Source organism: Semicossyphus pulcher, unplaced genomic scaffold (genome assembly GCF_022749685.1).
Source record: "Semicossyphus pulcher isolate SPU_LCO1_2020_fin unplaced genomic scaffold, fSemPul1.0.p SCAF_26, whole genome shotgun sequence".
NCBI classification, from domain to species: Eukaryota; Metazoa; Chordata; class Actinopteri; order Labriformes; family Labridae; genus Semicossyphus; species Semicossyphus pulcher.
Window position 1 is genome coordinate 7,554,143 of NW_027211700.1, and position 25,141 is coordinate 7,579,283.

The 25,141-nt window shown below is 41.2% G+C and overlaps 1 protein-coding gene across 1 annotated transcript in view; it reads right to left on the bottom strand.

Annotated features, from left to right (window-relative positions):
- The window catches only part of lsamp (limbic system associated membrane protein), a 290,511-nt gene that overhangs the window by 56,953 nt on the left and 208,417 nt on the right, over positions 1-25,141 (bottom strand). Inside the window, exon 4 of the mRNA XM_069676609.1 lies at positions 5,996-6,121. Within this exon, the coding sequence (XP_069532710.1) occupies positions 5,996-6,121 (126 nt within the window). The remainder of the gene's footprint in view (positions 1-5,995; positions 6,122-25,141) is intronic.

Here is a 25,141-nt window from a genome sequence, read left to right on the forward strand (position 1 = left end):
TTCTCATAATGAAGTATCTCCTGCTTCATTGTCATCTTAGATCATGCTCAGCGCATTGTAATATTTTTTCAGAGCCACAGTAATCCTCATTTCATCTGATGGCCCCCTGCACAAGAGGTCCAAATATCCCTGCCTGAGAACTGCTCTAACAATGTATTACGAGGCTTTGGGAAAATATATGCAATGAAGTCCCACAATCCCTTAATTACAAACGTAGATCAGTGATGTGCAAGCTGCCTGACTTCTTGTCTCAATGACAAACGCAAACATAATCTTTGATGGAGTCTAATATGAATAGACGTATATGCATATCATTGCGCAGAATATACTCTTTACCTTTTAATCTATGCCAATTTTGTCATTAAGAAACCTAGCGCATCAGTTATAATCTAATTAGCGTGGTGATAACAGAGCAACAGAGGCAACAATAACAGAGAAATAAGATTGTGCAGAGCTGAGAAAAGAGCACTTTCAGCTTGAGTGGCCCCGTAGAAACAGATGACAGTCGTAATCAATGTGGACACCCTGAGAGACCCTGCTATTAACTATCTCATAAACAAATCCAAGCATGGAATACCAATTTAGACAGTCAAGAAACACTCCATTCTGGCATCGGAGGAATCATTTGTTGCACAGGTTATTTGGATTGTGTGGGATTGCTTCAGGTTTTACTGAACCCCTGAGACGAGAAGTTTTACAGACTAAATTTTACAACATACTTGGTACAGACTTCCTGAGTTGTTATAGCCAGTTTGTCAGTTTAAGCTGTTTTAGTCAACAGTTTTACAGTCTTGTCCGTTTGATTTACAACAGACTTGATTCGCCTGCTCCTTTAAGCTCTCCTTTGAGTTTCACAACATCTTAAAATATAATGAAACCATGGCATCATTGTCTGTTGGATTTCATATACTCTTTATGAGACATATCTATACACTTCCATTTTTATGGCTTTAGGAATATTTATTTTTACGACGAATTTTTGGCACCATTAGGCCGGAGATATACTTACTTTAAACTACGCATGCGCATGATGTCTGCCACGCGTTCCCTGCGTCTGTTTGGAGCGTCAGCTGTTCACATCCTCAAAAATTTACGTTACACGAGATGAAGTCTGCACATGAACAGTTGGTGCAGTGAAGAGGAAGAGGGGATGTGGCAGTGTCAACAAAGAAGCAGGGACAACAATGGCAGAAAGTTCTGAAGACAAGCTGATAAACCAAGTCCGCAATTATCCACATCTGTTCGATGTGACATCACCACTGCACAGCAACAAACATTTTGTCAAAATAGCTGGCGACAGAAAAGAAGCATTTCAGAAGTCAACATGGAAACCTGCAAAACTATCCGGTTACTATTTAACCTGGGCTGTTTACCAGGCTAGGCCATCGACTCTCACTTGATTACAACATCTATTAGCATGCTAATGACCTACAGAGGCTTATATTTCTAGCTCCGTCCACCAGTCGGTTTAGAACCGAAGAAGCCTTTCGGATTCGAGGTGAAAAATCTTCAAGAACTTCAACCAAGTCCAGTTGCCATTTTCCATTTAAGAGGCAAACAGTTCCCAACGTTGACGCAGGTTAGCTTGCATCATGACTTAAGAAAAGCAATGTTGCTGCTATTTATGGGGCCAGTTACTGCGTGCTCATCAACGGTTTTATGGATCCACTTTCCAGTTAATCAGAGTTTATTGTTGTTTCATGAGACTGAGATGTAAGAACTTACACCTGAATTAGTTCATTCTTTAGCCGCCAGTAATCATTGCGTGCCCTCATGCATTCAATCTGTATTCAGTGACTTGATCCTCTTTCTATTTCCTCTGTTTTTAAAAAGAGAACAGTGCGCTTTAAAGTAATGGTTCCTTTAAACCCCTATAACTCCAAAATACACAATTCATCTTCATTGAAATTGGTGCCATACATATATTGGAACGTATATCGAGGCTTGAGCTTGATCCTCACACTGAAGAATTGAGACTCGACTTGCTCTCTGAATAAAAGACTCGATTTGGACTGGCATTTTGTGACTCATGAACATCTGCTGTTCCAGCAGAAAGTTGAAAGCCCCACTAGCAGAGCGAAGCGGCGTTACCGCCCAGGCAGGCAAAGGCGTGAAGCGGTGAGACCACAGGCTGCCAGGCATCATTATCTCTCTCAGCAGTCCCACACACACGCTCTCGAACTGGGTTAGACTTATGGATTGTGGGGGGGGGGGGGGGGAGTCACCCGCAAAACAACAACAGAAATAACTGCGGCAGTGTTTGCAAATGACATGGAACACCCATCTCGAGAACCACGTGTGTCTGCGTAGACTTACAGAATCCCATTCTGCCAGGACACAGAAAGGATTTTCCTTCTATCACACTGCCTCCCTTTCACCATTCCAGTTAAGAACAAAGGCGTGTTGAAGGTGGTCTGCCCACCACTTCTTCAACAAGGGAATAATGAAAAGAAAAGCTACCTTATGAAAGACATAGTACAGAGCTTGCAGAGGCGTAGTTACTAAGGCCCAGTCTCTTTCAGCTTGAAAAATCTACTTTTCCCTTTTTCCCTTTCCTCTGTATCCACATCTCCATCCATTTTATTGGAACAAAGTCTGTTTAAACTTACAAAGGAGCTTTACAGACAGTAACTTTGTTAACCATCTGAACCTTGAGGGCTCCTCTCTCGTTTCACAGGAAGAAAATGAGTACACGCTTTCCATCTTCGCTTGAGCTCTGCAAAGCAGCCAGTCAGATCCACACAGCTGCCAGGATTAGGCTGAACAAATTACTCTCCTTTACTTTAATGCAAACAGACAAAAGAAGCAAATACGCCAATTCAAGTTGTTCGGCTTCCAGGTGAAGGGAAAAGATGTATGCGATGAAACGTGTCTGGAGCGCTGACAAACTGACAAAGTAATTGATAAAGACGCACAAATAGAATGGCTTTCAATCAGCGCAGGTTGTTATCAAACTGAGAGACTGTCAACAGGAGAATCTCCATCCATCACAGCACAAGCTTATCAGCAGTGGAGACGTTATTCTTTTCTCTGAAACTGGATTTAATTGAAAAGGAACACTATCGCTGCAATCTGAAGACACATGTACGGAGGATGCGAACTCACACTTTGAAAGCATGTGCAAACATCAACATGGGAACCATACAAGAGAACACTTTCTATTGAAGTCCTTCTTAGATTAAATAACAGCCTGTACCTGTAACTGTCTGTCTCTTTATTTGCTCTAACCATTTCTGTGTTTCTCCACTGTTCACCTTGAGTCTGATTTTGCTCGCGGTTTCTGCCTATTATAAGGATGTTTCTTTTTACGACAGTTGCCAAGCCCTTACTCATTTATAGATTAACCCTGTATAAGATAAGTTTTTCAGACCTATACATCCTCACTGTGATCATTTTTTCCCCTGAAAAACCTGTTAAATACAACCAGACACATGCAGTGAATGGATAATCCACCAAAGGGCAAAATATATGACTCACAGGACCTTTGGATGAGACATCAAAAATGGAGGTTGTCAATCTGTGACCCACATGTGGTTTTTCATGGATTTTGAAAAACGTAAGGCAATAAAGAAAATTGGAATTGTTACTGGATTAAAGAAACAATTAACGACTTTAAAAAAAAAAAGATTTTATAGTAAAATCGTGTTGAAAATGTGTGTATCAAATTAGACACTGCAGGTATTAAAAATCTGTAAATTTATCAGTTTTCATTATACATACCCAACATGTTTATCACAAAGATGGATGAGTTATTGGCTCTCCTGCTTATAGTTTTATTTTGCAAATTGATTTTCACAAATACAATTGTTGTTGCACAATATAAAACAAATCAGTCTGAAGACGCTAAAGGGAAATTTCAAGAATTATTCAAGTTTAACGCCTGGATCCCACAGGATCCGTGTCCGACGCGTTCCGTCTGTGCCGCGGTTCTGGTCTGTCAGGCGGCGCGAGCCCTCGCCCACAGGAAGCGTGTCGCAGCAGAGCGCTGGCCGAAGCAACTGGATTCGCGAGATCAAAAGATCGTGGGAGAACTACGCTATCGTGCGAGAATTGCACAATCACACGATAACAATGTTAAACAGAGCAACACACAAACAGTTCAGTTTGCACCTCCGTGGTTGATTATCTGCTCATTTGGAGATCATTCTGTGATTTTTTTGCTTCTACCATGGCTGAGTACACTACTTAATTAAAAGTATTCTTTTTTCAAGATTTCAGTGTGTTGTTGTTATGAAAACGGGAAAAAAAACAGGAGTCTGTAACGGTCTGTACAAGGTATTTCATTTTGAAATGACCGGATGCTGTATGCTGCTTTCGTGTGTGACTTCCTGTTTGGAACGATCTGCTCTGTTGAGCTGCTTGAAGCGGCCTCGGTCAAAAATAGACCTGGCGCACATCGTTAGCAGAGCAGAGCGGAGACACACTTCTGGGACACGCCGGAGATGGACCGCGGCGCATGCTGTGGAATCTCGAGCACTGAATTGAATGTGGGGTCATAAATTGTGTTCTGAAGACACGTGGTGCATTTAGTGGGCAGTGATACCAGCTGTACATAGCTTTTTTGGGTCTGCTTGTATTTGTTTCAAACATACATCATGTAACCGGTAAACTGCAAAACAGAAACACCTGATGTATCAAATGTGATACAAAACAAAACTCATACAGGCAATGCGTTATTTTTTCATTTGTCAGAAGGCTCAATGAAGACTCAGATTTAAAAAAAAGATAATTTCCTAGAAATAATTTCATGGTTCAGGTCATACAGGGTTAATGTTGTGTCTCTTTGAATAATAAAGTAAAGAGTACAGTCTAGACTTGCTCTTTTTGCAAAGAGCAAGACATGCTGAGTCACCTTTGCACAGAATACAAAATAAAAGTACTTTAACAATGTACCAGCATTTTTCAAAAGTAAAGCATTATTTGAGGTAGAAGGTTTAATTTAATTTAATTGGTTCTGAAATGTTCCTGATAGCAAATGAGAAACACACTAGCAACAATAAAAAAAAACCTCTCTCGACCATTTGGTTCGCACTGCGGGTTGTCCGTCTGTCATCAAGTTGCAAAAAGGGCCAGGTTTAAAGTGGCGAAGGTCAAGCTTTATACTGCATAGCCCAATAAATCTTGTTAGATGTTAAATTACTGAACATGAAAGCTCAATTAACGTGTATGTATTTACATAACCGCACTTCTGTGTTTTGAGCCTTTTTTTTTTTTTACATTTTCACGCATCTGCATCATGGAAATTAATTGTGCTTGAGCTGTGGCAGTTCATGGTTGCACTGTACACACAAAAATCGCAAGGCTGCTTTGACAATGTCTATGTTTATCCCCAATGGACCTACAATATCCTGCCACCACTGTAACAAGTGATTATTATTGATTATGGCTGTTTTGACAGTTATTTGATCTACTAATTGCTTCAGACAGAGGACTTCTCTCTATGCTGGTCCTGTCATATTGTTGTGCTGCATTTGACACAACCTGACGTCACATCCTGTTACAAAGACTAGAAAAATTAACTGGAATTATGGAGACCAAATTAAGTTGGTTTAAATCCAATGTTTTATATCGATCTCAGTTCGTACATGTTAATAATAAGTCCTCTACGCACACCAGTGTTTGTCACGAAGTTCCACAAGGCTCTGTGCTTGGGCCGATTCTTTTCACCCTATATATGCTACAAAGAGTAACGTCTAGACCTGCTCTTTATGTAAAGTGTCCTGAGACAACTTTTGTTATGATTGGCGCTATATAAATAAGAACAGATTGATGTTTGTGGGAAAATGCAACAAATATTAGAGCAGAAATGTGCATGCTCTTTGCATCTTATGCATTCGTAACCTTTAAATATATCATGCAAAACAATTATTGTTCGAAGAGGAATTTAGCTTCTTGGGTCAAAAAACTAACTGGTATTTAATTGAAGATATGATTTTTCACATCATTGGCCAGCTATCTAGACTGACTTAATGTGTACTGATTGGATGAGTCTTACCTGAGGGGTTGAGCAGTCGCCAGGTGATAGCAGGATCTGGCCTGCCGCTGGCCAAACAACTGAGCGTCACGTTGCTGCCTTCATTCACTATGATGTCTTCTGACACCTTGTAGATGTTGGCTGGAACTGCAGACACAAGAGAAATGGAATTAATGTAAATTAGATATTTTAGAAATATAAAGAGAAAAGTATGTCTTCTGGCACACAGATGAAGATCAACACAACTTTAAAGAAATATTCCTTTAATCAGCTTACTTCAAAATATCATATATCTGAGACCTTCCCATTAAAAGTCCCTGCTATTCAACCATGCCAACTTCTCTCCTCCAACAACATCATTTGCCATCTCCACATGCAATTATTTGGCTATAAAGAAAAGGTTAAATGCAAACACAAGCTGACCTTGATCCTCACAGTGAAAACAGGAGTTTAGAAAGACTTTGGAATACCTTTTTTCCTCCTGCTAAAGCCCTCAGAGGCACTTACACTAAACTTTCTCAACCCAGGATCCAAATAAGCAATTTAATCTCCTGCCCCGGGACCTGAGCTCATGAAAACAGATTGCTTCTCTTGTCATACAGGGACCCACTAGACGCTTGGCACTGATTCCGAGTTCAGAGACACACTTGCAGGAAAGTAGACTCTAATATCCAACTGAAATTTAAGGGTGAAATGAAGAATATTTTTTTGTGCGAGCGAATGTGACACTGATGTCGAAAGTAACACGGAGCTACTTCGACCCGACGCAGCGCTTAATGATCATCCTGCTTCGCTATCATCTTCTCCTCGCTGCTGCTGCTCTCCCACACAAACAGACAGAAAACTAGAGAGGGAGGGGGAGCGAGGGGGAAACCTTTACTCTGGCAGAAAACAACAACGATGAATTAAGGAGATACAGTCGGCTTTAAAGCGAGTCAGCAGCAAAGATGCAATCAATCATTAAGATGTTGAGGGCATACATCACTGTTCTCACAATCTGTGCGTGAAGTGGTTTGGATAAAGTGTGGTGTATACAGATACGAGGGCAGAAAAACAAATAATGATAGATGACTTTGGAATATGATGAATGTTAGCGCATGCATAAAGCGGGAAAAAGGGGAAGAGTCACTTTTTTTTCAACTTGTACTTCCAATTTTTTGTATACGTGTCAAGTCTACACTTCTTCAGTTTCAACACCTCGGGACATCTTTCAAATGAGCCCTGCTATTCACAAGCTTTAGCATGAACCGAGTGGTGCATCTCTGTGTCAATCAACATCCGTCCTTTTTCTTATAAACTAAATGAGAATCACATCTTACTACTATAATTTACTTGAGCTGGTTTCTATGAAGTCAGTCTCAGAATCAATGACGGTATATATAGACGACGCATCTCCATCTGCTGTAATTGTATGAAATTGATGCCAACATAGCCCCCATGATAGGCACTGCCACTTTCCGATGGTGACGTCATTTGGAGCCAGAGACTGCGCAGTGGAGATTGGCGGGTGAAGCGGCCGTAGCCACTTCTGCTAACCAAAACGCACACTTAAATTACAGAAAAAAACAGCAAAGATCCTGCACGTTGGCGTGTTTAACAGCAGAAAAGCTTCTTTGTGTTGGTCTGAAGCAGATGTTCACAGATATGGAAACTTCAATGACTGTAGTGATTGTTTTACTGAGGCTTCCTCTCGACGACCCTCCTCTCCTCTGCTAATCCAGAACAGACCGGCTGCAGGAGCCGTTGTGTTCAATAGAGCTGTCAATCATCCTTTTTACAGCACCAAATAACTAATTAAAAGTGTAACCAGCGGCAGTGTTGATTTGGCAGCTATTTTAGATTTAGTCTTAGCCTTAGTCTTTAGACGAAAATGCTTATTCGTTTTAGTCACAGTATTACCCTTTACAGTTTTAGTCTAGTTTTAATTGACAAAACTCAAAACATTTTAGTCATTACTTTAAGTCAAAATGTTTTCTCTCTTGAGAAAATACGACTCCCTGACCCCTCAATAAATTATTTATTAACCTTAATAAGGCACTGTTATCGCTTCAGATCCAGTAGCTGCAAAAAAGCATAATTCACTGTTAATAAACACATAATTATTTGCCAATTACTGCATAATAAAGTCTATCTATCTATCTATCTATCTATCTATCTATCTATCTATCTACAATAAACATGATTATGACACTATTATTAACACTTATAAAGTCTTCTTCACATATATTTAATGTTTAAGGACTTATAAGGGTCTTATTACCTATTAACTAATGCTTATTACTAGGACCCTAATATAAAGCATTTTCCTTGTTTTCAGTAGGTGACCTTTTAGCTAATAAGCTGATAATATTGGATTTTGTAGAAAAGGTTATCCTATTTTCAAACAACTCAAAACTCAGCAAATGAGGGGGTACAAACATTGTGGCAGAGTAATGGCTGTGCTGTACACCTGCATGAATATTATTAGACATCATTAGTCAGCTGAGCCTAACAGCTGATTAATGAGCCAGTGATAGTGAAGTATGAATCAAACAACAAGCAGCTAATGAAAGTATGATATCAGTGCTGCCTCTTTAACTTAAGTTATGTTCCACAAGAGTTTTCCTCTTTAAATACAATCAATTCATATTCATCTTACGTCTTAAAAGCAACTCTTTATATGAAATTCGCATCACTGATTGTGTCAGCTTAATGAAGGTGCAGGCTTGTGATGCATTCAAGAAAAACTCTTAAACTTTTGATCCACTCAAAGGCTTGTTTGCTTTTTTGTTTTAAGAGAAACTATTACTGAACAAATACAGCTTGACCTTTGAACCAACTGCTGTGTTTCAAGCATATTTACAGTATTTATGTCAATTTTAAAAGAATCCACACTCAGCCTTGTACATGAGTTGACAAAAAGTTACCCTACCATCGACCTGAGCTGACCCTGAGAGACAGAGAGCTTTTATTTAGCGTCTACATTATATTTTATACTATTTACTGTGCTTTCACCCACACACTATATGTCCTTTAATGCTATATATATCAAAGGTCAAGTGGGAAAAGGTCCTTAAATCGTCCATAAACACATAAAAACACATCTTTAAACTGAGATGTTGATCTGATCTGATGTTGAGCTGATCTCTCACAGACGAGTGCTCCCAATGGAAGTTTGAATAAATGCAGCAATTCTTTTACCTCCTACTGAATATCATATTTTTTCATTAACACGTTACTTAAAGGGCATTAAAAAAATATGCTAAGGTTCTTTCACTTAATACTTGATAAATATTGTATTTGAGAGTCAGGTTTTTAATCCCGAAAAGGATTAAATAGATTATCTGGAGATCTGTACATCATGCTTTATTCACCATATGCTTTGGGCTCTCTTGTATTCATTAGGAGGGGATTTGAAGCTGTTTCCAGTATCTTTATGCCATGTAACCATGGATACCCTGTGTAACACAATCTTTTCTTAATAATACAATTTACTGTCATGGCTCTTACTCTCTATTTACAGAACCTGTATGAAAATGCAGTGTTCTGGTTCCTTTTGTAGTGCGTTTGTTTGTTCGAGTAGTTTTGACAAATTACTTTTCAGAAGGCCATGTAGAGAGCAAAAGCAGGCCGAACACAATCCACTGTAACGCCTTCCATCAGCAACGATTTAGCTTTTAAATAATCTCTGTAAACAGACAGCTGGGGCTGTGCTATTGCCTCACAGCTAGAGGGTTCCTTTGAGTCCCGGTTCAGATGAAGAAGGCCTTTCTGGTTGGAGTTTGCTTGTTCTCCCCCATGCATGCGTGGGTTCCCTCCGAGTACTCCGGTTTGCTCCTACAGTCCAAAGACATGCTCATCAGGCTCATTGGTGACTCTAAATTGCCCATAGGTGTGAGTGTGAAAGGTTGTTTGTCTCTATGTGTCAGCCTTGTGGTTGACTGGCGATCAGTCTAGGATGTATCCCGCCTCTGGCCACATGACAGCAGGGCTAGGCTCCAGCAAGGTCGCCGCGACCCTGAACAGGATAAGCAGTATAGTTGATGGATGGATGGATGGATCCGCATGCTAACAATCCTTTCTCAGACGTCATATTTCAATTCCAACTCTATTCTCACTTCTCAAGTTGCTTTTCGACTATAAACTATGCAGCACACGGAGAAAGGAAGTCTTGCTGTGCCTTCACACCAAACACTAATAGACACAAATCTGCGGTGAGATTCTATTCAAAGTCAATGCAATGACACGAGTAGACGCAAATTCGAGTTCGCGTGAGTTGTAAAACTTTAACTTTTGGTGTAGCGAAAGCCTATCAACATTCTCTTGACACCGTTGGTAACCATGGAGATAGGCCCCGCTTCCTCTCATCCATTCCGGAAGTGAAAGGTGAATATTCGCCTGTTATTAAACCGCAAATTTGATCCAGTGGTCAAACTTGCGCGAGTAACACAAGGCGAATACTCGCTTCGCGTTCCGTGTGAACGCACAGTTAGGCCCACAAAGTTTCCCACCGCTCCCAGAGGCTATATTGTTGTTAGACATTAACAGACGAATTCTCAGATTGACTTCAAAGACACCAGCTTAAGTAAATTATTTACACAAGCATCATAACATTGACTTAAAACTGTGAACAACATGCAAGGCAGGGTTGCAATCAGAAATGATTGCTCATTTGGTTTGTAAGAAACAGGACTAATTATATGTTGATTCACAGGGAGATAGGACGTTAGCTGATGGGTTCTGAGAGTGAGTAGATACAAGCATTGCAAGAGAATGTAAATGAGCAAACACAGGGAACACATCTCTTTAAAATCATCTTTTCAGAGTAGTCTTTAAGGAATACAATCTTTCATCTTAACCCATCAATTGGGAAGTAAGCATAGAACACACACTCTTAATTATCAGTGAGCATGTAGGCTACTCGATTCGGTTAATTGTTTGTCACTCAGATGAAGGCTGAATTAAGGAGGTGAAATATATGCCGAACTGCCCTTTTCTGAATAAACAATTGCATCAGATTGTGTGGCTTTGACCTGCAGATGCATGCTAGTGCAGTTAGCGTTTAGCGCCATGATTATGAGGCGGTTGTGGCTCAGTGGTAGAGTCGGACGTCTTCCAGTTGGATGGTTGGCTGTTCGATCCCTGACTCCTACAGTCTAAATGTCAATGTGTCCTTGGGCAAGACAATGAACCCCAAATTGGTGGATGAATGTAGTTAGTTCCTGATTGGAAATTGGCACTTTGCATAGCCACTAGGGATGACATTGCGACAACTTTTTGTTCGGCGATATTAATTGCGATTTTAAAAAATACAGGAAATTATATCAGATAAATGCAATGTGTAAGTCTCTTTTCTTCTAACAAAACAAAACACCTCCTACTTTTATCACTCGTAGTTCAGCGACTCTGACACCCGCATGAAAAAGTAGAGAGTTCAGGTGGAGCAACACATTTCTTTATAAAATACATACAAACAGACTTGTGGCCTGCAGTTGCTACGGTATGTCCCCAACCATTTCTCACGATGTACAAATGTATGTTTGATCAGCGTGATCAGCCCGGTGATGGGAACTTCTGGGAACGAAAGCTCACTGTATCCTACTTCCTGTCAGCACACACAACCTCACACAAAACAACAAACACCACACAGCTCCGGTAAGACTGACGCACCTCTTACTCGACGTAAGCCCCCGTCTTCGCCCACGACGTCTCCCGTTTAAGGTTATTGAATGAAGGAACTGCCGATTACGGGTGGAGGTGTGTCAGTGACGTACACGGGTGTGTTGGGAAGTGAGCCAATTGTATACAGACTATGGCAGGAGTGATTTGAGGTCGCTAAAAAAAACGATTTATTGTGCAGCCCAAATAGTCACCTTTGCCATCAGTGTGTGAATGTGACATGTAGAGTGCTCGGAAGACAAGTTAAGAGCTACCTAAGTGCAGTCCATTTACCGTTACAAAAACAGCCTTTACTCTTTACACTTACAAGTTTATTTAGTCATCTAAATCATTTACACATTAAAATGCAGGTTTAGGATATAAATCATTAAATCTTATGGGTACCCATCCGAAAAGTGCCAACAGCAGCACGATCAGTCGCAAAAAGCTGGTGGGGGAAATAACAGACTCTTCCAGCGCTCAACAACTGTTGTCAATTTGTCTATAAAAACAGCTCTTAAACCCCAAACTGCTCCATTAAAGCAGCTCGGTGGCAAAAGAATGCGCTTTACTCATACACTGGGGTGTTATCCCTGCCAGCGGGTGCTGTGGCTTCCTCTCGTCGCGAGGCATCTTTCCAGTTTCACACCTTTAAATTCGGTGCCTTTACAAAGCGTCTTATCTTTATTTACTCCTAAAGAAATGTATTAGCCTATCTGCCTGGGTATCTTACAAAAACACATATGGAAAATCTATACTGAATCATTTAAGAGTTCCAAGTTGTAAACACATTTGCGAGACTGCATCATGCGGGAATTCATCTGCGATCCAAATCTGATCGGAGTTGCCGAGTTGAATTGAAATAAAGCGGCCCCCGCTCCTTCATATCGACCGTGTTTTCTAAGAAACAATATTCCTGTGTTTGTCTCTTACAGATTGTTTTTCCAGCAAGGTTATTATCGAAGCTTTGTCTCTGTGCAGCATCACTAACGGCCTCCCCTTCGACTTACATCTCTCTTTGTCACACACACAAACACACACAGCATCCCTGAGTAACCCATCTCTCTAATACAAGACAAGACTTTCACAATCGTGCCAAACAGCATTTTAAATGAAGTCATACAGAGTTGCTGCTGTAGTCAAATGACCAAGGCCAAAATGAAGATGTGTTTTCCAGATACGGGGAGATGGAATGGCCGCGTGGAGGCACGCGATTGAGGTGACAAATAATCCAATTGGCTTTTTCCCCGCCCTCAGAAAACAACTGAAGCCGGGTTGGGGAGTTGATTGGCTGAATGGGATGTGTGACTGGGGAATTAATCCCGGGAAGCATAGATAAAAATGGATCTGGCGCGAAACAATTGCTCATACTCTGATAACCCTGTCACCTCTGTGAGTAGGAGAAGAAGGGGAGGGGGAAAAAGAGAGGAAGACGGTTAAGGGGAGAAGTATGAATGACATTTCAGCACACAGCGTAGCGCCCGGTGTCCAGCTGCTCACGGTGAAGGGGGAGGACGGAGAAGAAAGGCATGAATAGTAATCTTAGTTATAGGTCAACCTTCGAGGTACAATGCGGGAAAGGGCAGCTCTTTGAAAAGCACTTTACCTCAGCAGCTGCAGGATGGATGAATTCCTTAGAGATACAATGCACTATCCGCTAATGTTTTCCCTATGGCTGGGTGTGTGTGAATTATAGCACCTACCAAGGCGTGGGCGACGAAAAACAACCAGATTTTACATCCTGTTTGGTACAAAAGGAAGGCGCACGCTCTATTTCACATATACACTCAGACCCTTACACCTTGGAGACTTTACTTTCTGATATATTCTGCTTTAATTTCAATATTTTCATGCACTCCCCAAAGTCGAATTCATTTCCATTCAAATGCAAAACACAGTATGGCGGAGCATTCCTCCTCTTTAAGCTTGTCAGGTTGCACCACCCAAACAAAAACATCAGGTCCTCTTCCGACTAATGATCTCCTACTTGGTTTGATTCTCCAATTCCTCTCAAAAAAATAAAATAAAATAAAAAATCTCTGATGAAAACGTTATAAATACACTGACCTTGCTTTCAACTCTAATTTCAAACTTCAAAGAAAGAAAGAGGAGAGGGATGGAGAGACGGAGAGTGAGGGAGAGCGAGGGGTAATTAGGAGGGGGATGTGTTTGTGTTTGTGGGTTTGTGCATTAAGTTGTGGAGAAAAGAGAGAGAGAGAGGGAGAGAGAGAGCGCCAAAGGCAGTTCCGCAGTCCATGTGACAAGTTCTCCACTTCATTTATTCATTATTGGAAGGCGATAAAAGCACTGATCTTCTATCTTTGCATGATTTACCACTCGCTCGTCTTTCATCTCTGGTTTCAAAGACACGCATGTGTTCTTTTTATAAACGCCAATCAAGACAATATTGTGATTACATGTTCAATAATGGTTCGATAGCATCAATGATCCTTCATGAATCCTTAAGTGAGTTATTATCTCAAATGAAAGGAGCTGTCCTGTAACCTTCAGGTTGCTGAGATACATTTCTTTCAGGAAAAGGCTTCAATGCAGCATAATATCACCTGTAGAGGGCAGATAACGGCTTAAATCACCAATTCATTCCAAAGCAGCTGTGAGGAACTTTTATTATGTGATTTTGGCAGCCCTTTAAGCGGTACTGCTATTTTTTTAATTTTTTGATCAAATGTTTAATTTCCAAAAATGGAGGTTAAATGAAATATCACAGCAAATCACAATCCTGCACATACATTATGTTTTCTTTTTTGCCCCTCCATTCTTAAACTTCCCCCCTCCCTCCCGGTATGACACATGGGTGAAACAAAAAACCGGGAATACTATGACATCAAAAGGGTCTGCACGGTGGTGCAGTGGTTTGCGCTGTCGCCTCACATCTGGTTCCTAATTCAAATACCATTTTGGACGTAGTGGGCCTTTCTTTGTGGAGTCTGCATGTTCTCCCGGGTAGTCCGGCTTTCTCCCACAGTCCAAAGACATGCTTGTTAAGGTTAATTGCTGACTCTAAAGCAGCTTTCCCACTGGTCAAAAAACCTGCTAACACTCGGCTTTTTTGCTTAGTTGGAAAGGTTACAATCGGCATACAGCCCGGGTAAGTATCGCCTCGGCTCTGATCGGCACTAATGGGAACACAAAACCTGTGTCAACACGCTAATCTCCGCCCCCTTTCCGGCGCGATGCTATGCTCCGTCTTCTGCGACTCCTTGTCATCTCAGCTACAAATTCCGTCCGAGCAGCGCTCAAACATCGTTCCAAATTTGTCGGCGCTGAGTGACGTCACACGGTGAGGCAGCAGACAATTGACTGAAAGGAGTATACTTCACTGGCAATGGGAAAAGAGACAATTGGCATTTATAAGTGGGTCCCCCGGGTCTGAAAAACCTGTGTCAACGCGCTAAATTTAGGGGGGAATGAGAGTGTGTCTGTCTCTGTGTGTCAGCCCTGTGACTGACTGCTGATCAGTCCAGGATGTCCCCCACCTCTCGGCCAATGACAGCTGGGATAGGCTCCAGCCCCCCGCGATCCTGATTAGGATAAGCGCTATAGATAATGGATGGATGGATGGATGGCATCAATCGTGAACATATGAATGAATTAATAAGAGAATGAAAAACAGAGGGGGAAAAATGAAACTACAAAAAAATAAACAAACTGTTTACATGTATATAACGTAGATCAAATTTCATATCCTGCAGGGTATGAATGACTACGTACAGTTAATGATGTTATGTCATTGCACACAATGTGATGGATAGCCTAAGTTAATTTAATTTTCTCTACAGCCTTAGAAAAAAGTCCATTAAACTATCCTTCCCACTGTTTGTTCAAGCTATTGAGAGCTCCAAGGAGATGATGTCCAATAGTATCAGTCCCATGAGGTATCTCCAGCGTATGCGGGGGCTTCCATCGTAATACTAACAATGTTTTAGCAGGAGAAGTCCTCTCTGAGGTTTGGTATTACTTGTTACAGAATCATCATTCAGTTAGAGTAAAACATTACGTGAAATAAGAATGCAGGTTTCAGTAACATCCGATAACACATGTGATACTCTACGGCAAACAGACATTCACACCTGGACAATGCCACATTATAAATGTGTATATCTTAAAATTAGAGATAAGATACTGCAGGTAGCAAAAGTTTTTAACTGACTAAAATTAAATGTGCAAAAAACTTTTTGACAGAATGTTTATCAGGGGTCGAGCAGAAATGAGGCATGCATGAATCAACTATTAAATCTGTGCTGCCAGAACGAAAATGACAGTTGGTATTAATCACATGCATATACATAACTGTGTGCCAGAAAATATAGTAAATAACATCTGCTCAAGCAAAAAATGATCATTTCTAACAAATAAGCATCCCTAATTTGTCATATATGTAAACTAAATATTCATAAGAGGCTGTTTAAGCTTTTATCTAACTTGTAACTTGTGGTAAAATTGAGCAATAAGGAAAAATGAGACACTTCACGGACAAAGAGGTTGAGGTTTTGCTACGTGTTTAGCCTTTTAATTTGACACTCTCATGTGGCTTTTACCAATTTTAAAGACATAACAAGGCGGAGGCTGATTCATTCTGCAAACACCCCAAAGTGCGCTGCAGAGCACAACAACGTCTCTGTGCTCCGGTGCAGTGGTTGGTCTGCCAGAGAGGGTAGGCGGAGCTAAGCGGCTGCTTTTCCGGTCTCTGCAAGTGTTGCGAGTAAACAGTAATCTACTATGGCTGAACAAACAAAGAAAAAATCGATGACTACAGATACATCTTCAAAAATTAGTGAAAATCCCCGAAAAAGACACAAATTTGATGAAGGCAAACAGTCTAAAAAGGAAAGCGACAGTCTGCGAGGAAAATCAACAGTTACAACCGTGACAAAGGGAGCCAACTGCAATTACTGTTTATCGCCAAAGGTGCCGCCAAAGAATTGAATCTTTAAATGAGTCATTGTGCAGACATTCGGGGCAAATTTGGCCCCTTTCTATGCAAATGAGCCTCGTGGCAAAAAGCACCTCATTCACAACTGCCGGTGTTAACAGCACCACGCTGTTAAGAGTGAAAATATTACCGTCTGCAGAGAGCTGGTGGTAACTGCGGTGCAGTATTATAAGGGCTGTCACGCGCTGAGTTTACACTGATCATGACCTCAATTCCACCTTTTGTGTGATGTTTTTTTCTGTAAATACATTCTGTTAATATTATAATGTCATAATTATTAGAATCAGGAGACCAATCAGTCCACGGCTGTGCAAGGCTCAACCCAGATACACACGGGCACACTTTGTCCACATGTGTGGAGAAGGTCTCAAGCCATTACACATGAGGGGGATTATTATATGGACGAGCTGCTCGTTTAAAAATTTAAGCTGCGTTATAGACAGTGAAACTAATGAACTACTCTTGAGGCTCGACTTTACAGTAAACGGTTAAAAGAGCTGCCCCCTCTTCTCCCTCCTCATTTCCGATCTGTGGATGCAGTTGAGATCTGAGGTGCAGACAGCTCCTCTTCACAATCAGATGCAAAGGAAGAGCAAACTTCACAGATCTGCGAAACTTTTTGGGCGTGTGTGCGCTTGAATATCTTCAGTGCAATTTGCTTTGTGAATCAGACCTTGAGACGGAGCCGATAGCGGGTGCAAATGATGCGCAATTTATGGCCCTATCAGCAGGCGCATTTCATTCTTAGCGAATCCCTTCCTGTGTATTCATAATAAAATTGGCGAAAAGAAGAATGATTTGACCGGAAATTTACAACCAAGAGGAAAATAAAGTGGAACTGTGATGCAGTTCTCAACCACAGAAAAGACTGCAGCACTTTCAAAATAAAGGGGACAAATACACTTAACAGACTGAGTACATGCATTTTAAGAGCCACAGAAGCACTATAAAGTCCTTTCTCTCCTCCTCTCTGTTCTCTATTTCTTATACTACAGGTGGTCTTTTCCCTGATGTATCAAAACTATGCCGACATTCTTGCTGGGTCCGTCTCAGACGCAGACGTACTGAGCATGAAATTAACCTCTGAACTGTAGCAGGAAAAGAACGGCGGCGGATGCAGCCTCGCACACCTGGACTCCGTCAGATTGCTTTATATTCGAGATAAAGTGCTCATTACTATTCTGGGATTACCGCGCCAAACTCTATTCCACCCTTTTGAACACATACAGGAAACAATATACAACAAGACAGTTTTGGGATGTGACTGTGAAATTCATTCTCTCACCTCGCCCGGCAGCAGCGCAACACACAAGACTACATGGACACTAAATAAGAAGCGCTGTCAAAATGAAAGAAGAGTTTGGAGTTTAAGTGAAGAATATATTTTGTACATGCACTGAGAAGGCACAGTCACGGTTCTTCTAGAACAAAGACATTAAAGTATGGTGCGGCCATAAATCATCCATACTGTCGCTGTCTCTGTGTATACAATTTTACTTGTTTAGTGTTTTTCCCCTTTGGCTCGTTCTGCTCCCTCCTACATTTACCCCCCGCTGCCTCTCAATGTGACATTTGGAGGAGTGATGTGGCAGCAAGTGCAGAAGAGGCGTGCGATTACGCTCGGCTAATTTGAAACCATTAGAAGATAATCAGGAGAGAGCACTCGCAGCTCTTTAGCTTTTAGCTTTTAGTGCTTGGAAGCTTTACTGCCAATTACCTACTTTCTATAAAACAAGGTCGCTGCGAGGAAAAATCACTCCAATTCAAAGGCCACAAAAAGAACAATACAAGCAGCGTTTCGGCCACCAGGGTGGCTCCTGTCACACTCAAGAGATTGAATATGATTGCTTTAAACAAGCATCTGCTGCGACTTAATGCTGTTTGTGTTATTTTCTACCTCTTTCTGCATTTTGGCACCTTCATCTTACAATCTGTTATTGCAGAAACTAAAAGGGAGTCTTGACCATTCAAGGGCTGAAAAGGAGAGACTATCGTGCATCTTTTTCACTGGATTTGGCCATTGGAGGTGAAAGGAAGAGGAGACGCACACCCACCCACTCTTACATGGAAATCTTTGACAGAAGTGCCACAAAAATTTGCACCCTTTCACAAAATATGACTTACTGAAAGACTCAAAAGCCAAAGGAAAAAAGGAGCGATGGAAAAAGCAAACGGTAATCGGCGTGCTACATCTCCAAATGTCTGCAATGTGCTCGTGTTGATAAAGAATATCTCTTTAGATTAACACTAAGCCTTGTGGCTGAGCTGTCGGATGTAGTCTTAGTACTGAATGATGTGCACACACACACACCTGCATGCATACGCACGAGTCACAGCCACAAATACACATTTTGTTTCCTACATCCTAGTCCGTATACTCCCATACGTAGTGACTCAACGTTAATATCCCACGTTCATCCCTTCAATTATTCATGTTGACAGTGCTGCACGATGTAACGACAAGATACATCTGCATTGCATGATCTGCTCGCACACACGTGGACACCCATTTTTGCTTGTGCTATCGCATCCCCACGTGCAAAATATAGAGGAGCGCTGATCTCATTTGATCTGAGACCTCGGGGTGTGTTTTGTGCAGCGGCACACATACAAACTAATTCCTCCCTGCCCGGCTGCGGGAGCAAAAGGAAAGAGAATGCACGGGGTCTAAGAAGTGGGCCGATGCTGCTGCTGTTGCTGCTGCAGGAGGAGAAGCTCAAGTGGCCTGGACACGCCGGCGGGTCCCCTACGCCCTCTTAGCTGTTACAAAAATAAAAGAGAGGAAGAAGAGGTGGATGAGAAAGGGAAGAAACCGCATCTCTTCTAGCCCAGCTGCAGCCCTTAGCAGCGGCAGTGCTTAAAAAGCCCGAGCTGCCTGTGAAACTTCCAAAGGAAGTGGCGGATGTGAGACAGATGCAGTGGCCTGCTGGAGGCACCAGAGGAAAAACAAGGGAGCTTTCTCTGCGGAAGATTTTCTGCTTTTGAGACGTCTCGCGTCACCATCCATGCCTGATATGTAGACCTCGCTCTACATGGGGACACAGAGGTGATTAATTAGGGAGATGGTTTTGCAGTACGTGTTGAAAGGTGTTTTTCCTACGAGGGTCCCGCAAGGGCAGCAACCTCGTAAATCACACGGAGATTTAATTGGTGTTTGCACTGAAAGAAGGAAAACAGAGGTGTAAAGTAGAAGGATGTTTTAGCGGTTTGCTAACAAGCATCTCCACCGGTAGCCGGGGAGGGTCAAAGAGGAGAAAAAAATCCAACAGTGTTTTTTCTGTTTTTTTTCTTTCTCAAACACAACTAATGGCAGCTCTCAGCCTTATGAAAAATGCCTGTGTTTATGTATTCCATCTAAGCTGTAGTTCTTATCTTTGCCTAACCGAGGCACCTCCGTAAATCCTTTGCCTTCTCAGGAGCAATAGCTCGGCATTCACAGAGTGCAGACGGCTTGCCAAAAAGCAGGTTTTGCATTCAAGCCATCAGATGATTTAGAGGCTTCGAATATCATACAGCTCATGATAATAGGAAAAACAAAGATAGCTAGACAAGCTAAACCCAAGGTTATAGAATCTCTGCCGCAATGGCCGCCTTTTCGCTCCACAGGCGCCGTTTCTTCGACTGTTAATACCACTTGCTGCCCTTTGTACTTCCACTTCCAAATACCATCCCTCATTATGTCACTTTGTCCAGACCAGGGTTATTAGAGATCACAGGCACTCCCACAACCCACACACCTATGCAGCTCGGTCTGGATGTGTTTTATGCCCGGCTGCTTCCCATTTTCCTCCCACCGTGAAACCGGCATCACCTCCTCTTTCTTATTCCAAAACCATTTGCAGTCGCGTCCAGTACAGCTGCTTCAGCAAAACCTGGGTTCGCCAAGGGAAACGGTGCTGTTGTGCAAATGATTTTTTCTCTTGTTGCTTCTCCAGTAAGAATAACAAAATACTTATTAAATGTATTATTATCTTGTACAATTTTCTTTTATATCATACAGTATCTATAGATTCATCATCTGGTGCAATATGAGTTTTTATTACTTCTTATTACCTCTACAAATACGACATTTTCTTACCATACTTACTTTTAACCCTTTATATGTCACTTATATATTTGAGTTGTTACTTTGTGTTACCTTTGATTTTCATACTGTAACTTTGTAGCAATCTGGCACTAGAATTTCCTTTGGGATGAATAAAGTTCTAACCTAACTTAAACTAAAAACTTAAATTAATTCATTGTCAATTAAGTCATTTTTACAATGCGATTACAAGTACAAACACACTGCAACGGCTTAAACAATGTCCATTAGGAGAAACAGGCAGCAAATTAAAAAAAAGATGCAAATTGAAAAGTCCCAAATGTATGCAACGAAATACAGAATTTGCAAATACAGAAGCGATGCAAAATCAAAACAAGACAAACCCAGAAAACACATCAAAAATAAAAACTCCAGTCATTACAACTGAAGTGCTCCAGGCCTGCAGGGGGCGTTTGGTGAAACAGCATTATCATTAATGGAAAAGACAGGGAGACGAGGCAGTGAATTTATTTTTTTATTATAATAGAACCTGCTTAAAGCGGAGTGCCACAAGAGCCATGCAACTACTATGCAAAAACATAACTTTACAACATGTACTTAAAACCTAGCTCAGCGTAGCTTCCCTTAGCTATGGATCTCAGTGAGCCCGCAGCTAGCTGTGCTATCAGATGATTCTGCCTGGTGTCGGGCCTAGACGACCAGAGGTTTGTTAGGGTTTATTCCTCTAACTAACTTTCACTTGCAGTGCACTTATGTCATTGCATGTTTCAGAATGTTTGCATAGTTTCTGAATTTGCAGCCTGTTTTGCCTCATGGAAACTGTTCGGGCTGTTTCTGCCTGTTTGAACTGGTCGGCACACATATTATTGTCTGTTGATTATTACATCAAATAGGATGGCAATGAAAATCACTTCTGACTTGAACTGATTAAAATGTCATAAAAGAAGCTTCAAACTGACTAATTATAATTAGATCAAAAAATGTCAAATAAGCATTAGTTGTTTGGCTGAAAAGATCACTTTGATTCTTACCCATTAAAACAATTACTGGAATTTTACATAATGTCCATCTATACCTAAGATAAGTACTGATTTACTCTGTTACAACACAATAGTAAACCAAGACAGTATCTTATTGATTTATGCAAATTTAAAGTGAAACCAAAAGTTCAAAGCAACGGCATGCTGTCGCATTGTTCACTCAGGCATTAAAAGCAGTCTATCAAATTACAGCCTGACCTATTGTGCCATTCATTCAGAGTGCCTTTCAGCATAATTCCCCTGATCCTTAAAAGCCTTCAAGGAGGGTCCGTGGAAGTCAAACCAGCAATCAGCACTGCGTAATCAATCCTACCTGAGATGCCCCCATCTGATACAATACACCAGATCAAAGTGCATCTCCTTAATGGGGGGGAGCGTAAGGTTGTATATCTCTGTGGGTGTATTGTGCATATGTGTGTGCGTACGTGGCCATTAACATCGCGACCCCTCCTCAGACTAGAGGCCTCCAGAATCCCTGGTTAGCAGCAATTAACTTTTTAACCTGCGATTGGGTCCAAAGCTTCTTTATTTCAGTCTGCAGCCTCTTGATGGCTCACCACTCTCATGCTAATGACAGAGGAACAATGGGATCGATGTGCCAAAGTCATTCGACACATAATGATACAATCTGTGCATAAAGAAACCCAAGACAGAGACTTTGGCGTACAATGCCCACAGGATGAACTTCTAATAGGTGAGTACAGGTCTGTTTTTGTTATGCAGTGGAATTTAAATGTATAGCAGTATAATTGTTACCTCTCATACGTTGGTAAATGCGCCCCTGCTATGTGTCTGCAATAAAACTTGGCCACCATGCTGTTAATAATCAGGTTGAAGTCTGCATGTAATTGTATCAGGAGTTGTCATCCATAATTTGCACGCATAAAGCTTCTGTGCTTTTCTTTTGGCTGTGCGTTTTACGCTCATCAACATACAGTGTATGTTCAAGGCTATTTCGTATGTTTAGTAGTTTAAAGGAATCAAGTGTGGTGGTTTGAGGCAGGCAGAAAAATGTGTCGCTACGGCTGCTGTCCGTGGTCCTGATCATTGGCTGCTTTGGATGAGAATTCAGCCTCAACAGTGTGACATAAAGTGTCTGCTTTAAAATAGTTTGGAGCGGTTCCGCGTGTGTCCATGTGTGTATGCGTGGGCTTCTGTTTATGGCAAGGGAGAGGGCCCAAAAACATTTTTTGCACCGGGGTCCATTACAGTTATGTTACGCTACTGGACAGAGACAAATAAAAAGTTATGGTAATGCCTCATTTTATAAGACAAATGGGCCACATAAGGTTTAATTATATTAAACAAGGGTTCAGTTCAGGTTGTATTAATAACACAACCTAATTGGTTAGTCCTTATTAGTGCATAAAATTACAATTTAACTTTCAAAAGTGTCGGCTTTTTTTTTTTTTGCATTCTTCAACAAACAGTGAATGTTTAAATGAGAATATATTTATTTTTAAAGTAATAATCTTGAAGATTTTCATTTAAATAAATGTCTGTTAAGTCATTATCACCGAATGAGGTAACACGATGGTGATTGAGCCTATGGCCCACTGATGAAAGCCTTTGCATTTGCAGTATTACAGACTGGGTGTCTGTGGCGACTTTCAAGGAAAAAAGTTAGTGACGCGTTTTCCATCACCCGTCAGTGATTGGTCTGACAGAGAGGGTAGGCATAGCTAAGCGGGTGCTTTTCCGGTCTCTGCAAGTGTTGCGAGTAAACAGTAATGTACTATGGCTGAACAAACAAAGAAAAGATGGATGACTACAGATACAACTTAAAAAAAAAGTGAAAATCCAAAGGAAAAGAAACAAATTGGACGGTCCTCTAAAAAGGAAAGTGACCGCCAGCCAGGAAAATCAAGAGTTACAACCGGAGCCAACCGTGGACGTCACACATGCGACGCTGTCTGTGTGCTCCTGCAATTTCCGTTTATCGCCATAGATGCTGCCAAAGAGAACGAAATTACCACTGAGATTACCACTTTAATTGATCTGTCAGTTTTTCCAGTCCTGTTAATATTTTAGCCAGTAAAAATTCTTCTGCAAATGCAACACAACTATCCTAACTCAAGCAACTCTGTCTGTTTTCCTTTGAATTAGTATCAAATAAAATGCTTAATTCTTTTCCAGGAAGTTCTGCAGGCCCTGCAGAATGAAGTGATACTAAAAACACTTTTTTTCAACTAGCTAGCTGGCTACTTCCCAAAAAACATGCATATATAATAAGGGAAATTCTTGGATTAAGCATTTCTCTTGCACAAAGTTGGGAGAATAAAAAAAGACAGACTTGATAATGAGAATTGTAACAACAAAAACAGTGGCCGAAGCAAATCTTCTATAACACAGCATGTGTATCATTTTGTCTGACTCTCCCTGCCTTGTAAACGATCCCGATCCCTATCCCTGGCTTGTAGAACAGGTTTCCTGATGAAACAAAATTAGAGTGGATGACCCTAATGACCTTAAGAGCACATAAAACATCCAAAATTTGTTTCCAGAGGCTGTGATGTGCTGGAGAAGATGAGTCAGCTGACCTTTATGTGTAAAATATGTGACATTAAACCATTAAAACCATTGATAAATTAAAGACAAAATCCCATTAGGGATACTCCTTTGAGAGCAGCATATCTTAAATTAATATCCCTTATTTTCCTGCTGCTATTATCCAGTTTTCATCAGTACACTAAATCTTTAAAGTTAAATGCTATCCAAGTACTATTTAACTGAGGCCTAAGCTTCTCTCATTACGCCTGTACACAAGCCCCTGTATTCCACATGACAGACACCTTCTGGTTTTGTCCCGATGATCTAACCAGCACCTAAATGGATTACAGTCCAACAGATGTACCTGTAACTCTCTGTGAATTGAAGCTGCTATAACCAGCTTGCAGCACTCCTTGCTCTTGATCAACACAACACAGTTGACTGCCTGTGTGAGCACTATACAGTACTATTCACTCCACAGCACAAGCCTGACCCGGACTGTCACACTGAGTTTCATGAGCTGTTTATTCTCCTGCCTCAGTAAGGGCAAGAGGCAAGGGCAAAGTGCCTGTTGGTAAATACCTGCCTGGCTGGGAAAGGGATACTGATCAGGGCAAAAATACATTCAGCAGAATTAATTGGATTAGGTCGACACTGGTCTTTTATGAAGTTTGACAGGGAGAAGCAAAGCTGGGGGATTGATTTATCAAGAAGCTGGAAAACGACAAGAGGCTTAACTACAATGTCACAGTTTCATTTAGCAGACGCTTTAGTCCAAAGCGATGTACATCTGAGAGTTAATACAACGCAAGCAAGGATCAAAAGCATCATCATCAATATCATCCTCATCAATAGCATCAATGCCATTAAGTGCAGAGGTGTTCCTGAAAGGTGAAAGGGACTCTGCGGACCAAATGGAGTTTGGCAACTCATTCCACCACCTGGGGACTACTGAGGAGAAGAGTCTAGCTAGCGATTTAGGGCCCTGTTGTGATGGGAGT